Genomic DNA, 13,003 nt, shown 5'->3' with positions numbered 1-13,003 from the left:
ACATCTTGCCCCAACTACATGCTATATGGATGTTTAGATTTTCATTTACTTTTCAGCTTAACTCCATTAATTTTCTCTGCACACCTACCTAGGGGTTTTCAAGCATTCCTTTTGGGGGTGTAAATGCCATTCCCTCAGCACTGGAAACAGAGGGAATCCAGTTCCTCCCCTGTCTCAGGACATTTAAGCCCCATGTCTTTCACTGCTCAAGAGCAGGCTGATGAGTGCTCCATGGAATATGGGTGGGCTGCAGTTCCACCTTTCCCTGAATACCAAGCCATGTGCTGAAAGCAAATCCAGTCTCTTGGCTGATGTTAGGGGAGCTCCCAGAAAACATCCTAAATCCATACCCAGTTAATAGGCACCTACAAACAGCCTAGGTTGATGTTTAGGGGTGCTCCCAGCACACATCCTGAACACATACCCAGTTAGTCACCTACAAACAGCCTAGGTCCACTCCACAAGTGATATTAAACTGCAATATAAGCAACTGTTGAGAGACTTCTGCAAGAAAAAGGGCAGCCAAGCATCACCTAAATAATCACATTCCCCAGCTGAACACTACTTCCAATAGATTCATGAATAACTACTGGGTCATTGCTCTGTGTTGTACACAAGCAGAATCACCATGACAACATAAAATATTCAGTAACAAATATTTTACAGTTCCCAGCTAACATCAAACACACTGAATGATTATCATTACCCCACCACAGCTTCAAAGACACTCACTGCTGCACCTTTTTGTGTGCCTGTGTGTAAATGCACATACATACATGTGTCACTATAAACATCTGAAAAGGTGATTGTTACTTTTAAACTGAAGTGATGGCTGATTTCAGCACAAAAGTCACTACTCCTCCACAAATTTTAAGCACTGGAATAAAGATGACCACCATGATCTCTGCTATCAAAGGTACTTCCCCTGACCACGCAACTTCGACAGGAGACTTAATGAGACCTCACAGAAGGAAAGCTTAAGATATATGACAGAAGACTGAAAAGCAGGAGAGAAAAAATAGGAAATTTTAAAAATTAAGGCTAAAAATTAAGGCTAAAATAAGTCATCATGACACATACATTGTTGTGCTGTCTTACATGAAAATTCCTTGGTTTTCGAAACTGCAGTAATTGCACAAATTATGGCTTATCCATGCAGTTAAAAGCAAGCTAGAAGATTTGTACAACATGATTTCCACGTTTACAGAACCAATACATTTTCCATAACTGGTGCCTGCCTGTTGCAACACTAATTTCTACTCTAAGCCAAAACTTCATACTTTACTTCATACTTCATGTTTTTTAAACACTTAATAAAAGAAACACCGTATCAAGAAATGCAAGATTTTAAGACTAAATACAGTCAAAAAATATTCTTGTAATTATTATTTTTCATTACTTATTAATAGAATGTTTTTATTTATTAAATTCACCAAATAACTCCTAGAATATAAAGGAGTGCTCTGATTTTTAATGGATTAGTACCTAAGATTTTGAATAACAATCAACTGAAACACAAAAAATCCTCCAAATTAAGAAAAAAACCTCATATTGCAGGAAGTCAATGTAAGTTCATTTTCCTTCAAACAAGGCTGAAATAAATTAACTTACCAATCCAAGCTATTTTGCAGTAAGGGTGGTGGGTCTGGACAACTACTCAATTGCTCTCTCAGGCTCAGAACATTCCCATATTAGAGAGTTGATGAACAATTCAAAAACAAAACCAAAGCAAGCCACACAAACACAAGAGCCAATCTTGGAAAAGCTGGTGAGGAAATGTACACCTGTAACATTTGTTCCAGGCTAAGATGCTGAAATTTTCTGTTTTGAGAGAAGAGGCTGACCGACAGTGAGACTCCTGAGCAGAACCACTGTAAACACTGTATCTGAAGCAGTACCATTACAGGTACAGCATACATACCATTAAGCTTCCTCTGAATTGCTTCTTCCTCTAAAGTGATGATATACATCTGCTCATCTAGGTCTTCCAGGATCTGTATTTAGAACCAAAAACATGAACTGAGTATCAGAGACACTTGTCTTCCTGACTAAGCTTACATAATTAGATTGACTTTGCTCCTGTAACCTGTACTTTAAATATACAGTCTAGAACTTTACAATAGTGACACAAATAAGAACTCCACAGATTATTCCATTCTGTTACACAATTGTATCTTTACTGTAAGCAAAGTTACTTTAAAGTTTTTATTTCAAGTTAAGGCTTCTATGTTCAGTTTCAATCTAAAGAGACAGAACAGTATGTCTGACCTACATTCAAATCATATCAACCTTCACACCCAATTTAAACAAAAATAACTAAAGATTTTGAAAAATTGTATTAAAAAGCAACTTTCCACATGAGCCAGTATTTCATGAGAATATAAATTGCTATTGGAAGCTAAAACAAAATAAATGAAGTTTATCTACCTCAGCTACCAGGTGCTTTGAGACTAAAGATAAAAATATTTGGTATTTTCTTTGTATTATCAGGGTTGAACTGACTAATGAAAAGGAAAGCAAGATCTAACTGCACCCAAATATTAGTAAATACAAACCAGGACATGAGACACCCAAGTCACTAGAGCACTTGTATGTGGTACAAACTTCTCCCTAACTTCACAGCATTCAGAACATGAACCAAGGAGCATCTGCGTGTAACAAGCTCTTAAAGATGACAACTAGGCACATTTCACCCATCTGTGTGTACCCCAGGTACCCTTTTTGTTATCCAGACTTTGTTTGATCTTGTGTTCTTTGCTACTGAACTCAGAATATGCCCACACTTTTCAGGCACCGGTAAAACACAGCAGGAAATACTGGTAATAGATAATATGAGTAGCATTGACATAAACTGAAAAATCAGAGGAAGTCTGTATTATCCTAAGAAAAACTTTGTAAAGAAACATGTGGAGTTCTAATTTTTTTTTTGTCAGGGATGGGATTAAATGCGTGAGACCATATTTGTTTGATTCAGATGTTTTTAAGTTCTTACCTATATTACAGTTTCACAAACTTTGAGTTCTACAGTAATCCACTTTAACAAACTAAAAATGGAGTTGTATCTCTCTCTATAAGGTTTTTTTATGGATAAATTGTCTAATTAAGAAATGACACAAATTATTTTTACTTTTAACTTAATAACTAACTACTCATGGCCTGCAATATGGATTTTTTTATCTAATTATACAATACTTCTTAAATTTATGAAGAATGACGAGCTTCTATCTTAAAACTTTAATTTTGTTTTATATATATTACTGTATTTTAAATGTTTAAACTCTAAGTTTTCTATGTGATATTACACACTTTTATTCAAGCTACGCACTCAATCTTAGTTTTATCATTCAATTTTGGAAGCTTTCTCAGGTCAAATGTAGTGTTCTCTTGGGGGTCAGTGCCTGTCAGCACAGAAAGTCTAAAATTCTCAGTAACCAGAGTTCCAACAGAAACAGGCTTTTGTGCCTGAAACGTGAAATAAGTACATAAATATTGGTTCTAGAAACTCTGATGAACTGAAGAGTTCTGTAGATGTGTAAGCATTCTAGAAGAAAGTACCCAAATACCATTCCACCTTCTCACAGGCGGCATGGGAGGACAGAACCGGCCGGCACGGGAGGACAGAACCGGCCGGCACGGGAGGACAGAACCGGCCGGCACGGGAGGACAGAACCGGGCAACACTTACTGTCGGCTTCACCAGCAACTGACCCATTACTGTAAACATCCGCGAGAGCCCCACTGGTGTGCACACTGCAGGGGAAGGAAGAGCATGCAAAACAGTCATTAGCAAGTCAAAGACTAGGTGTTTTTATTTGGATGCTGAGTGTGCTATTCCACTCATAACCATTTTTTGGCTTTGAAAAGAATTGCAAGAGCTTAAATCTCCAACATGAACGTTTAAGCACATTGCAATCACAGGAATTTTGAACAAGACAAGCATCTCTCCCCCTCCCAAGAGCTTAACTGTGACTTTTTTTTGTCAACAAGGACCACCATATGATCAGAGATCTTGAGCTTGCTCAACTAATTAATTATTTATTCAAAGCATGTGGCACCAGAGGCTATGTCTTCACTAGGAAACTCAGCAGTGCCAGGATGCATTCCTGGGCTTTAAGATTGGATTGCCTACACCAGTAAATTGTTAGAACTATTCCAGGTATGATTTGCCCTGGGCCAGTTAACACTTTCCCAAATGATTCTTAGTGTAGTTCTGGAGTTGAGGCAGCCCAGGGACCATTATCATGAACCAAAGCTGCACAGACACCTGCCAACTGCAATATCCTGGATGGAGTGACACTGGCTGGCCACAGCACTGGAGAACATCTCGGGCATGTTTTGCCTTTTAGCACAGGTGTAGCTGCAAGGCCAAGAGATCCTGAAGCTGCTTTGCTCTGCTGAAAGTTATCCTTGAACTTCCATTGATAGTGGGCTCAGCTACCAGACTTTAGATTATTTTCTGTGAAATAACAATGGGCCCTTTCTGATCCTAGCCTGTGATGGTTTTCAGGGATGATGCATGTATGCTTCTTTGGAGAAAGGCTCAACCACAACAATAGAAAATTATTAGTAGAAAACAACATTTTAGGGAAAACAGCCTTCAAATACTGAAATGTGTCAGAGATGAAAGAATTTATAACAATATGCATGATATGGACATCTATAGTTTCCATCATAATGAAATGTAGCTGCCAAAAAAAACAAGACAAGATTTTATTGTGAGGATTGTATTTATTTTTATTAACTAGTGTTTCACTGTAGCTACTGCATAATAGAATAAAATACAAGAGTATTCAAAAATCTAACTTAAGTTAGTCTGCCTTTACTGCAGAAGAAACCTGCAGGAAAAGGAGAAAAGACAAACAAAGTGATGCTCCAAATCACCACTGCAATAGGCTTTACTCAAACACTGCTTCAGCAATTAAACCAGCTGAAGATCTAAATCTCTGTCCCACCAGCTGCCCCACTGCTGTATACTGCCCTTTCAGCTACACAAGTCTAACAGCTTGGAGGGCCTTCACCTCAGTGATTTGCTTAAGTTACACATTTCCAAAACCTGGCATTTAATCCCAATCATTTCAGTGAACTGATTTGCAACAGCCCCAAGAACAGAGGCTGAACTTTCAGCTCTGCTGAAGCAAACTGCAGGGCAGATTTTAAGTTTTGCAAACCAACTTCCCATTAAAGTGTTCAGCACCTCTGTGAATGCCACTCTGGAACAGCCTGCACAAGATGTTGAGAAGCCCAATGTTTAACCCTCCCACCTTCCTCCAAAGTGGATTTGAGAACCTGCACATACAGAGAACCTAAGGAGACTCACTGAGGTCTCTTTCACAGATCAGTTTAAAGGATATCACAAATTATCATCCCCCACCCTTTCTCCACAGTGACAGCCCCATGTAAGCTTTGAACCTGTCAAGCTTGGAGAAGAGATCAAACTATAGTAATCTAGAAAGAGAGATCTGTCCCTCTCAGCAAGTTTCTAGAAATTATTCAAGGAGGGGGCTGAGACTGTAAGTGGGATTTTGAGCCTTCCATCATGTTTCTTATTCCCCTAAACATGGATGACTGAACTCTGGTTAGGAGCAGTCAGTGTAAGGTTGGGTTTTTACTGCATTTGTTTCAGATGCAGTTGTGTAACTGACCTGCAGACTGGCCAGAGACCAGCTGTGTGATTACAAAAGCTGGATGCACTGTCTTCCAACTCCTGCCTATACAGCAACATTTCCAATTACAAAAGAAAGAATGGTAGTTTACCGAATATAGGACAAAATGTTCCAAAATAATTTTCTCACCATACTACCAGCCTCCTGCAGACATTTCACTTAAAAATTGTGCTTTTCTTTGCAGAATGGAGTCCCTATTTTTCAACTGCCTGCTTTAACAAGTTATTAGTCAAAATTGGGTGAGTTGTGAAGTTTCTCAAAAATTGAAAATCTAAGGTACCATTTATTTAAACTTCAGAACCCAAACCTGACAAATTCACATGTAAATTTAATCAGAAAAGGAAAATCCCACTCTACTTTCACAATCAAAAAGTTTCCTTTAACCATAAAAAAGCACTGAACACAATACACAAAAAAATCCCCCACCATAATATCATTCCTCTTTTGGAATAATGAGGAAAATACTTACACAGCAGTAACAAGCATCCCATCAGTGATATACAGGAATATAAATACGGGAGGTAGAATTCCCAGAGGTCTGTAAAGAAAACATTAAGCACAGCTTTAGCTAATTACCAAGAGGCTCCTTATGTCACAGAATTTAACATCAAAATGGTGCTGACTGAATTAAGACACCTTCTTCACAACCTGTGGAATACTCACATAGCATGTATTAGAAATACATTTAACTGCAAACCTGCATTTACAATGGAACTGGGTGAAGGTTCTTTTGCATTCCATACCATATAAAGACTCCATACTGGCAGCATCATTGTCTATGAGTGCTGAAGCCACCCATACAATTCCAAGGATAAGCAGTGCAAGAAGAATGAGCATTACAAGGGTTTCCAAAATCCGTGCTCTGATGCCCTATGGGCAGAAGAGGGGAGAGAGAGGAAAAAAACACAGCCACAAAGTTTGAATCAGGTATTTTCAAACGTTTTTAAAATTACAAGTAAATAGCAGATTCTTCTTCCTAAATACATACTCACATTTTATCATGTAGACAAAAGCATAACATGTAATGCACATTTAAAAGGTAGCGCATAAAAAAAAGGAAGTACTTATGGCTTTATAGTGCCCAGACTGCATTTTTCCCCTTAAACCCACAGAAAAATGTTTTAAATTGCATATGCCTTACAGTTCTCATTAATCTCATTATTCCATAAAGTACTCTTTATACCATATGATTTTGTTCGAGCATTTTGAAAAGATGGATTACTTTTCTAATACTTTCAGCAAAGAAAGTGGATTAGCAAATTTTTATCTATGATTCCAATCAAGGGAATGGAAAGCCAATTATGGCAAATAGCCAAATGGCCCGGCAAGCATTAAACCCTGCGCAGGTACGATGCAGCAATTCCCTGAAAATCGCCCGGCAGCCGTCAGTCTGCGGAGCCCTCCAGCGCTCGGCTGCGGAACTGCCGCTCCCGGCTCCCGGCTCCCGCCCGCGGCTCCCGGCTCCCGCAGCTCCGCAAGGGCACGGACCGCCGCGTCTGCTCGAGAGGAACAACCGCTCCGACAGCTGATTCGCAAATATGGGTAACACCAAACAACACGCACAAAAAATTCACCTTTACTTCTTACTGGTATCACTCATTTCACTAATTTGGAGTAATAGAGTGATTGGGATGCTTTCTTCAAGCATCCAGGTCATTAAATAGCAGAATGATATTTACATAATGATTTTACTTTTTTTTTTCCTTTCTTTGCCAGTATACATCTCCACAAGCAAATCCAACTTGTTTTTCATACAGGCTCACCCCAGCTTGAGGATATTTAATTGCAAAAACTAATTGATAGGTAAAAGCAGAAAATTTGTTTTACTTTATTATTTTTTCTATTTTTATCACATCTTCACCGCTGCTTAAGTAGGGGTTTACTTAAGGGTAATCTTTATATGACATTTACCCTGAAAATTATGCTCTCTCCATAATCATGGCATCCAACCATGAACGAGGACCCCAGACATCCTAACCATGAGTACTGATCTCTTGTAGCACACCAGTTCCTCTCCACCATCAATCCTCTGCAGAACAGGAAGATTACCACTGACAACTCATTCCATTCTGCTCAGGGCAGAAACATTTTTATATTGCACAGCACACACAGATTAGGATTCACACTCATTTAGACATAGTGAAATCTTAATACTATAAAGAACTTTGGTGAAGTGATAAATAGAAATATTCTGTCATAGACACTAATGAATACTTGGTAATGGTCCAGGATAAAAAAGAAATTAAGACACTTAAAGCACATAGGTAAATACTTAATCTCAATTAGGCACCCATAAGACTGTGCCCTATGAAAACATTAATGTTCCAGGCACATTAGTTCATACTTACATACATTAGAGTACCTGCCAAATAGCTGCTATTTCAAAGGAAAGAAAGGTACAGAATTTTCCCCCCTGTGCACACGGAGAAAACCTCTGGAGAATCATGGAGTGATTGAGGTTGGCAAGGACCTCCAGAGGTCACCTGGTGACATCCCCTGCTCAAGCAGAGACACCTAAAGCTGGTTGCCCAGGAATCTTTTGAGTACCTCCAAGCTTGGAGACTCCAAAACCTCTCTAGACAAACTCTGGCTTCATTTTCAGTAAAACAAGCTGCCCCCTGGAGTACTTCTATTTTAAGGCAGTCAAATTTTCATTTGACATTTACTTTTCATTGGCCAAATAATGCTGGGATCTTGATTAAGTTGGAGGAGTAAAAAAAAAAAAAAATCACAAAATACACAAAATGTAATTAAAATTATAACATTATAAAATTGTAACAATTAAAATATAACATTATAAAATTAAGTGGACAATGGAAATGCATATTAAGGTGGTGGGCTTTCATACACTTACTGCTGTACACTGTGAATACTGCTACATCTTCAGGTTACATTTCTGTGCATGAGGGGAAAAGGGTGGGAAAGAAATAAGGGAAGTAAAAAGACCTGGGAAAATATATTCCTTTAAAAAAAATCTTGTCTAACACAAAGCCTACTAGTAGAAAGACTATTTGCCACTCTAAGATTAGAAAATGTGAATCTCTAACCAGGACACATTTTCATCAATGGAAACAGATAAAGTAATATAAAGCATGGCTGGTTCTTCAAACACTCCCTGAAGATATCAGAGGGAAAAAAAAAAAAAAAAAGGAGTGACATGAACAGAGAGAAGGGGCTCAGAAAGCACCCTCACTTTTATATACACTGGGGTTATTCCTACTCTCCAGGGACATGCAGAGAAGAGGGAAGGCTGTGTACACCAAGAGGGAGAAAGAGATGAACTGGACCATGAAGAGCAAAATTATAAAACTAATTCTTGCTTAAAAGAAAGGCAGAAGTGTCAAAAAGAGTCTGATCTTTGGTCTTCAATTCATACCTAGACTTCTCTGCATGTCAGTAAAGGAGAGGGACACGTTCCCAAAATGGACTCAGGATCAGTGTTTGGGAAGCATGAACACCTGCCAGCTTGAAGGAAGGCAGTACTTCTCTATCTCAACAGTGATTTTGGTTTTAGTAGCTCTCCTCTTGAAAGTCTTTTTCCATGAAGGTATCTAGAATAAAGCACCATCTGTCATTGCACTACAAGCCCAGAACAACATCTCTGGTAACTGCTGAGCAGGAAAACAAAACACACCCAACACCTTACAAATTCTTCCAGCTGAATTTCAGATTATCCATAAAGCAAAAGCCACTCCTGAAAGTCAATGCCTGCATGGCTCCCTACTGTCCCTAAGCAGAAGTCTGACCCCTAACAGGCTGACTGACACATTAAAAGAGTCTCTTATGGAAGATGAAAAAAATATGATAAACAAGAAATTTTGGAAGCAAATTACTATAATCCAATAGAAACTGTAATTTAACTGTTTATCAAGAGAATTGGGGAAAAGAACTGACAGATTATACCCTCAAACCCCCCACCTTTTTTTTTAAACTTCAAAGTTTCACAGATTATGAGTCCACAGCTCACCTACACTTTCACTCGCAGCATATTTTCAAAATCCACCTAGTTCTTTTAACATGAGCACTTAACCAAGTGAAGTATTTTATTAAAGGAAAGATATTTAACACATCAATCCCAGCAGACTGCAACTTGCCAGGAGCTCAGTAATATCTGTCATCTTCTCTCTGCACTAATGGGGGGAGTGGAAAAAAAAAAAGAGCATTTGAAGCTCTCAAGGCCTGCCTACAAATAAAAGCTGTCCTACAAACACATTCTAAGGATCTTGTGGTTTGTACAGCCTTATCAATATCTGACTCTCAGGCTTCTAATTCTTTAAAATTCAATTGTCAAGACAATCAGAAATTTTTATAGCTTAATCCTGAGCTACTTATGCTGCCTGGAGCACCAGGCCTAAGGGTTCATGTTTCCAGAAAAGCCTAATTTTAGCAGGAAAGGTTTTAATTATTTTTGAAGTGTTCGGACAAATTTTTAATTGCTACTCTGTATCATCAAAATCTTACCATGTTTCTTTTCTATTATGATTAACACAGATAAATCATCCCAGATGACAAATAGCCAAAAGATATTAAAAAACAGCACATGGCCAAAAAAGGTAATTCTTCATCTGAAAACCCCAATGAAGTACAAATGGCAACAACAGTCCTGAAGGAATAACAGATGTCATACAAGCAACTCAGCATAATTACCAAGGACACCACCTCTCCCCTGCAGTACATTTGTGTTGAGGGATGACTATTATGCCACTTACAACACATTAAGACTCTTCCTGCTATATGTGTCAACACAAAACACCTAGAGACTGTTTCTGCTTTAGAAGAAAACATGTGTGGTGATAGGTCCTTACAGCTTTTCAATAAGGAAAAGGAAAATTTCTTGGTAATAAAGACAAAAGTGTTGGGATTTTTTCCCATTTAAAATTCTGTTGCTACTTTGAATTATACAAATGTAAGAATACAACATTCTTTGCCATTAATGTGGCACCAGTAACAAGTGAAGACCTTGCTCTGCACACTGGCTGTCCACCAGGTTTCAGGCCTCTCACATAACCAGCAGTTGGCACAGGGATCTCTCCTGACACACAAGGACAGTGCACAGGCAAGAAACCTCCTGCCTGCTCCTCTCTCCATTAAGAGCCTCATGGAAACTCTGGAAAGCTTAAAAGGAAATCTCTGACAACTGCCATTCTAGCAATGCTAAGGTAATACATGCACCATATTCCAGGAAAGACACTGTGGAAGATAATGTGGCACAACCTGGCCCAGAAAATCACAAGTTGTTATTTTCTGGGAAAGAATAAATAAATTAAAGCAATCAAGCCATTTCTTGCCATTTTTTTCTCTGCCAGTTGTGAGGAGAAACACATTGTGAGGAAAACATTATTCTTCAGAAATTTAAGTTTAGTTTTTAAAGCTGCCTAATCCTATATGGATTTTAACATATACATAGAGATATTTACCAAGAGTTCTTTCGTTTAAATGACGATGAATCATTAGAAAACCTTTCAGTATGTTATCATCTCTTTTTGCAAGAGGCAAAATTCCTGGTAAAGTGAAAGAACTACAGCCTCATCCTTACTTTAAGGCATTTCTTTGTTGGAACATTACCTGACTATAGAGATTTTGATGAACATTTTAGCTCTTATAAAACTGACATTTCTGGATCCACCTTGTTCATGCAGGGCATGGAATGGCTTTTACTAATTTGACATTTTAATCTGGTTGCAAATTGTGTAGGAAAAAAAATATTAAAACTCCCTATCATCAATGAAATAAAAATTACATGTTACACACAAAACCAGAGAGTGCTAACTAAGTTTCTATGGTGCTGAATACGTGAACACGGTTCTGCTTGGACATCTTGACCTCTTGCAAGGTAGGTAAACACCACTTTTTACACCATGCCCTGACCCATGGGGAAAGCCTGGGAAACATTTCTGCAATCATGGCACATTTAAAGTACACATGACACCCATTGTTCTCACGTGACAGAAAGGAGTCTTAGTAACCTCAAGATTTGCTCAGCGAGGGGCTGATGGCAACAAATACACATGATAACATCTTCAGGAGAAGTGGAGGCACTAAAAAAGGGAGAATTACACTAGGTATGAGGTTGGGGATGTTATATATTAACCCAAATTACATTTTTAGCATGCGACACCCCCTGAGACAAGTGTCAAGCATTTCACCCCTCTCTATAGTTTGACACCAGACTTGGAGCAATCCTTGCTGTGACCTATTCAAGGCAGTCCACAAACAAGTTTTTAATAAGTAAAGGAGAACACTTTACCTCATGAGACTACACAAATTACTAAGTCAAAAACAGATGCTGTAGTTTTAGGAAAACTCAGCTCATTTTAAAAATGTAGCTGCTAATGACTCAGAACCTTCATGAAGCAAGCTAAGAAAATTTTAATCAAGAATTAATATATTCAGGCATCAGATTCAAGGAAGTAGGGGAAAAAGAAAACCAACATTTCCTTGCCCATACAAGAATCAAGTACTTCAGACTGTAACTATCACTGACTGTCTTCTCCTAAACCACCTCCCCCCTCACAGAATCTTCACAGCCTGTAGGGATTTTAAGATTAAAAAGAGCACTTTTCATCACAAGTATAATTTAAAGCTTATATTTATTTTCCACACAATACAAACATGAAAAATTCAGTCATAAAACGTTCCTAGCAACTGTCAGCTGATTTTTCTGTCAGTATCTTTTCTCAAATGGTTTCACAGTTGTTACCATGCTGTCAATGGAGCAAGAGTAGGCAGCCAAAATACTGAACCATATCAAACTTAACAGCCACACAGGATTAAGTAAGAAAATCCAGAAAATTCTGAAAATCCAGAAAAGTTAGTTTTGTTGGAAAAAAACCAAAATTATTTCTTTGGATACTGGCTAAAGACATGTAACAATAAGCATTAGAGTTATGCCTGCCAAGCTGGAAGTGAAAGACCAAAAAATCCCTCAAGTAGAGGTCAAGAAAAAGATGTTTTACTTAACAGCCTGGGGAGGAGGCCATCTATTCAGGATCCAGTACACTCACTGCAGTGACTCCTCTGCCAAAGAAAAGTTATGCTCCCTTCTTCAGTGTCCCAGAGAAGCATCCAAACCACAATGTTATAGCATAGTTTGGGGTCCATACCCATCAAACATTCCTGTTGACACCACTGCATACAAATAATTCAGTGAAATAACCTAAGAACCAAGATGGACTCCTTGCAGACTTGAGTCCTTGGGACAAGAACAAAAAACGGTTTTTTCTCACTTTTTCCCCCTAAAATCTATTTAATTATCCAATGCAAGATGGACTCCAATGGGAATAATAAGGTGGGATTCATTTATTGCCTAGCAGTTAAGGTGCGGTTTCAAATGCACGGATT

At 38.4% G+C, this 13,003-nt stretch overlaps 1 protein-coding gene across 2 annotated transcripts in view; it reads right to left on the bottom strand.

The window, feature by feature from the left end:
• The window catches only part of LMBR1 (limb development membrane protein 1), a 69,392-nt gene that overhangs the window by 20,348 nt on the left and 36,041 nt on the right, over positions 1-13,003 (bottom strand). For both annotated transcript variants that reach the window (XM_068174526.1, XM_068174535.1), the window contains 4 exons: positions 6,406-6,532; positions 6,132-6,200; positions 3,685-3,749; positions 1,922-1,994 (listed from right to left, as the gene is read on the bottom strand). In XM_068174526.1, the coding sequence (XP_068030627.1) occupies positions 1,922-1,994; positions 3,685-3,749; positions 6,132-6,200; positions 6,406-6,532 (334 nt within the window). The remainder of the gene's footprint in view (positions 1-1,921; positions 1,995-3,684; positions 3,750-6,131; positions 6,201-6,405; positions 6,533-13,003) is intronic.

Source organism: Anomalospiza imberbis, chromosome 1 (genome assembly GCF_031753505.1).
Source record: "Anomalospiza imberbis isolate Cuckoo-Finch-1a 21T00152 chromosome 1, ASM3175350v1, whole genome shotgun sequence".
Classification (NCBI taxonomy): Eukaryota; Metazoa; Chordata; class Aves; order Passeriformes; family Viduidae; genus Anomalospiza; species Anomalospiza imberbis.
The sequence above is the reverse complement of the archived record's forward strand: the minus strand, read 5'-3'. Positions and strand labels throughout refer to the sequence as shown.